General features: G+C 34.3%; 1 protein-coding gene across 1 annotated transcript in view; it reads right to left on the bottom strand.

Annotated features, from left to right (window-relative positions):
• The window catches only part of LOC106874849 (H(+)/Cl(-) exchange transporter 6), a 77,733-nt gene that overhangs the window by 14,839 nt on the left and 57,894 nt on the right, over positions 1–5,000 (bottom strand). The window contains exon 23 of the mRNA XM_089342541.1: positions 3,732–3,857. Within this exon, the coding sequence (XP_089198667.1) occupies positions 3,732–3,857 (126 nt within the window). The remainder of the gene's footprint in view (positions 1–3,731; positions 3,858–5,000) is intronic.

Below are 5,000 nucleotides of genomic sequence, written 5' to 3'. Positions count from 1 at the left end.
TATATATTTGATGTATTAAATACACTTTTAGAGGAATTCATGCATGTTGGGTCTAGGGTTGAATAGATATAAATGTATGTGTGAATTGGATTTGTCTAACTTTAATTCTTACTTCTACAATTTTCTAACACCTCAGGTTTGAATATCTTGAGTACTTCAAAGGGAAGTCATGCACTGGAGAAAATGTCTTTCGTTATAATCATATGTATATATATATATACATTTATATATATATATATATATATATATATATATATATATATATATATATATATATATATATATATATATATATATATATATATATATATATATATATATATATAATATACATAATATATATGCATATATATATACACATATATATATATATACATGTGCTTATATGGGTAAACAACTTGAAATACGAAAACAAATGAGTTCAATATGCAAACAACGAGAGAGACAAATGGAAAACAGGACAAGTAACACAAAGAACGACCCTTCATCAGTTGTCGGCTGTCTATCTACTCCTCATTTCGAGTATTGAAACACAATATGAGTCTTCGAAGACAGTTGCTCCCATAAGTACCAAAATAAAATTTTGGATTTATGGAGGGTCAAAGTTGGGAATAAAAACAGGACAGTGGGGACATACAAAGAAACCGAACGAAAACAAACCTGGTGGGGATCGTTAGACCAGAACGAGTGTAAAATAGCGAACGCTAGAGAAATATTTTCTTTGAAAAGAGAAAAGATAGAAGAGAGAGATAGAATACGTCCAGTCCTTAGGACAGTCCTGTAAGAAAAGAAAGATGATCACCTGGGGATAAGAAATATGGACGATGGTCATGTGTGAGCAACGAGAGAGAGAAAAAGGGAAAGAGGGGGAGAGAGAAACAGATAGAAAATGGTGAAGGGGAGAAAAAGCAAATTAGATAAAAGGATGGGAGAGAAAACTGTATAATACATATGTATAAGGAAAATAAGACAAGGTAGAAAATGCTAAAGCAATTTTATCAAGAAGAACATTTTAGTACCGGTTTCAGTCTTTGCGACTTTTTCAACTTTGAGTAAAGCATGAAAAACAATTAAATTGTGGAAAAATTAAATGAAATGTTTTTGAAAAATATTTCCATAGTTTTCAAATACAAGGGACATTTTCCTTTTTTCTGTCCGTCTCTCTTTCTCTCTTTTACTCTTGAGAAAGCTTGGTAGTAGGTAGTAGCAGATCTAAAAGAATATTTGATATGAGGGATGTGAGTTCTTAGTTTTGATTGTTTAAACAGCAGTAGCCGAGGATATATATATATATATATATATATATATATATATATATATATATATATATATATACGACGGGCTTCTTTCAGATTCCGTCAAACAAATCCACTCACAAGGTTTTGGTTGACCCGAGGGTATAATGGAAAACACTTGCCCAAGGTGCCATGCAATGGGATTGAATCCAAACCATGTGGTTGGGAAGCAAGTTTCTTACCACACGCCCATGCCTGTAAATGTGTGCGCGCGCGCGTGTTATCGCAACGCTCGCCGTAATAATAAAATTGTGCGCCATAAAACATTCTGAACACTTGATAAAATGAAAATAAACGTCAAGGGGAAAGAGAATATCAAAAACACAAACAAAAAAAACAACCTATTTTGTCACAAATTGTCTTTCCATTGTCTGGGGAGATTGTGTCTGCGTTGTTACTACGCATGAGTGAAAAATAACGAAACACAGATGCATTGACAGAAAACAATATATAAACACATATGTACACACACACACACAAATATATATATATATATATATATATATATATATATATATATATATATATATATATATGTGAGTGTGTGTGTGTATACACACATATATATATATATATGGTGTTGTTATTGCGGTGGTGGTGGTGGTGGTCGTCGTCGTCGTGGTAGATGTAGAAAAAAGTGACAGCGGTAGTAACCAATATGGTGGAAGAAAGATGGCGGAAATAATATTTGGTTTATGATAATTAATTTGTGTGTGTGTGTGTATGTGTGTGTGTGTGTGTGTGTGTGTTTATAAATATATACAACAGTTTTATTGTCCGGTAGAAGATATATGTGTGTATAGTCACGACTCAATTCTTGTGGTCGTTATCGTTTTTGTTGTTTTGGTGGGGGGGGGGGGGTCGCTGTCTTGTTAATGTTGCTGGTGTCGTCGTTGCTGGTTATTCTTTATTCACAAGGTCAGCAAACATACGATTCAAAGACGTTCCAAGTATGGCCCATCTCGCCTCATATTCAGACACAATATATCTAGGACCACGTTATCTAATATGCCTCTTCATTTTTTACAGTCTAAAAAGTTCTGATTGCATTTTTTTTTTTTTGGCATCATATTAAGAGCTGAAATGTATTTATTTACCTCTACGTGGACTGTTCCTCGACATGGTACTTCTTTACAGTTAGACGGATTGTAGTTTCACTGTACCTCTACATGGTACCTATTTACAGATAAGTAAAATGCTCCTCCTTGGGATGCTTGTTTACGGCTAAGTAGACTGTTCCTCCTCATGGTACATATTTACACCTAAATAGACTGTTCTTGCATATGGTACCTATTCATAGCTAACGGCTAGCTAGACTATTCCTCCATATGTTACGTATTTACAACCAGGTACCCTATACCTCCACGTGCTACCTATCTAGAGAAGATAGATTGAAGCCTTTTTACAACCCCATACACTGTACGTTCGTCACTAGATTAACCATTAAGAAAAATAAGCACATGTTTAGGACATCTAGGGAAGGCGGGGGCACCAGAGAAATAATAAATGGTTTATGGCACAAAAGAAATCACTTTCAACTTTAAACTTGTCAAAATAATATTCGGGATGCCTTATCTCTATTAAGTTGAGAAACAGATGTGTTAGGATTAATTTTAAGAATCTGACCAAAGACTTTGCAATTAAAAGATGGAGGAGAAAACTTTTTAAATATAAATAAAGTGGAAGTATACAAAAATAAACATTATTTTCTATCTTTATGTTTAATTTTGTTTCATTTTGAAAAATAAAAACTCATTTTATGGTTTATTGTTTTTTTTATATTTTGAATTACATATATATTGGGGCACCAAAATCTTTTAAGTTCTAAGGGCCTCAATGGGTCTTAATTTGGCCCTGTGCACGTTCTATAGTTTTCTGATGCATATTTCATTGGTTCCGAAATGCAAGAATTTATGACAAAATGAACCTCAGTGAGGTTCTCAGCGATATTTTCTTTCCCTTTGACGTTTATTTTCATTTTATCAAGTGTTCAAAATGTTTTATAGCATACAATTTTATTATTACGGCGAACGTTGCGATAACACACACACACACACACACACACACACACACACACATACACATTGAATTAATCAGATGAAAGATATAGCGAATTGGCAGAATAAAAGATAAAAGACGTCGCAATACATACAAGAATATATAAATATATATGCCACAATATACAGATAGATAGATAGATAGATAGATAGATAGACAGACAGACAGACAGACAGGTAGGTAGGTAGATAGGTAGGTAGGTAGGTAGGTAGGTAGGTAGGTAGGTAGGTAGGTAAGTTGATAGATAGATAGATAGATAGATAGATAGATAGATAGATAGATAGATAGATAGATAGATAGATAGATAGATAGGCAAGCAGGCAGGCAGGCAGACAAATAGATAAACAGATGCTGATATCGTCAGCTCTTTGTTCTTACCTCACCATCATGGCTGACAACCGGTAAATGACGGAGCCCCATACTTCTGAACAGTTGGAACACTTGCGAGACGGGTGTGTTTGGGTAGACGGTGTAAGGACACGGGTTCATATAAGGTGAGACATCCTGAAAATAGGAAGGTACGGTTTCAATTCCTCTCTGAAACATCAACTGTCTATATATGTGTTTGTGTATGTGTTCATGTATATACATATATGAGCAAAGGGTAAACACTCCCTTCAGTCATAAATGACCATTGAGTTGCACCTAGAACGTACCTTTCCGAGGCACAAATCCTGGCAATGCTGTTTGTAGAAGATCAACAGTCGCCTATGCATACCAGCCTCCTCTCTCCACGCCACCGATGGTGTACACGAGAAAGGCAAAGGCTAATACACACACACACACATATATATATAAGCAAAAGTAGATATAAACAAATGAATAAAATAAATTAAAGTAAATTAAACGAACATGTATAAACAGGGGATACTGATAATGCAGGCACATTCCCACACAAACGCACTTACTATACATAGACATACACAAGGATATACGCATGCGCAAATAAAGACACATACAATAGGAATACAAAACGGTAGATCGTTTGTAAGACGAGATACACAAAAAAGAAAGAAAGAAAAGTCCTGAAGCAAGTGAACACCATTTTCATTGGCTAAACTGGCCACATGACCATCCCCAAATACAACAATATATATATATGTGTGTGTGTGTGTGTGTGTGTGTGTGTGTGTGTGTGTATGTGTTTGTATGTGTGTGTGTATGTGTGTGTATGTGTGTGTGTATGTGTATATATATATATATATATATATATATATATATATATATATATATATATATATATATATAAGGTTAGTAGAGTTAGCGGTTGGAATAACCGTTTAAGGGATAAGAATATCCGTTCTACTACCAGTATAAATTACCTATGTTAACCCTAGACATACATATGCAAGCATATTATGCTCATAGTTTACAGGCAATGACAAATATAAACAAGAATTTATCAGGAATCAAATTTAAATTAAACAGAAAACGGAGAAATCTTGATCAACAATAATCGAATAACATCGATTATTATTTTGTATTAAAAAATAATAATCGACGGAAGTCAATTTGCTTGTTGATCAAGATTTCTCCATTTTCTTAATCTATATATAAGCGGCGAGCTGGCCGAAACGTTAGAACGCAGGGCGAAATGCTTAGTGGCATTTCGACTGTCTTTACGTTCTGAGTTCAAATGCTGCCGAG

This window comes from Octopus bimaculoides, chromosome 26, assembly GCF_046866305.1.
Source record: "Octopus bimaculoides isolate indiv1 chromosome 26, ASM4686630v1, whole genome shotgun sequence".
Taxonomy (NCBI): Eukaryota; Metazoa; Mollusca; class Cephalopoda; order Octopoda; family Octopodidae; genus Octopus; species Octopus bimaculoides.
The sequence above is the reverse complement of the archived record's forward strand: the minus strand, read 5'-3'. Positions and strand labels throughout refer to the sequence as shown.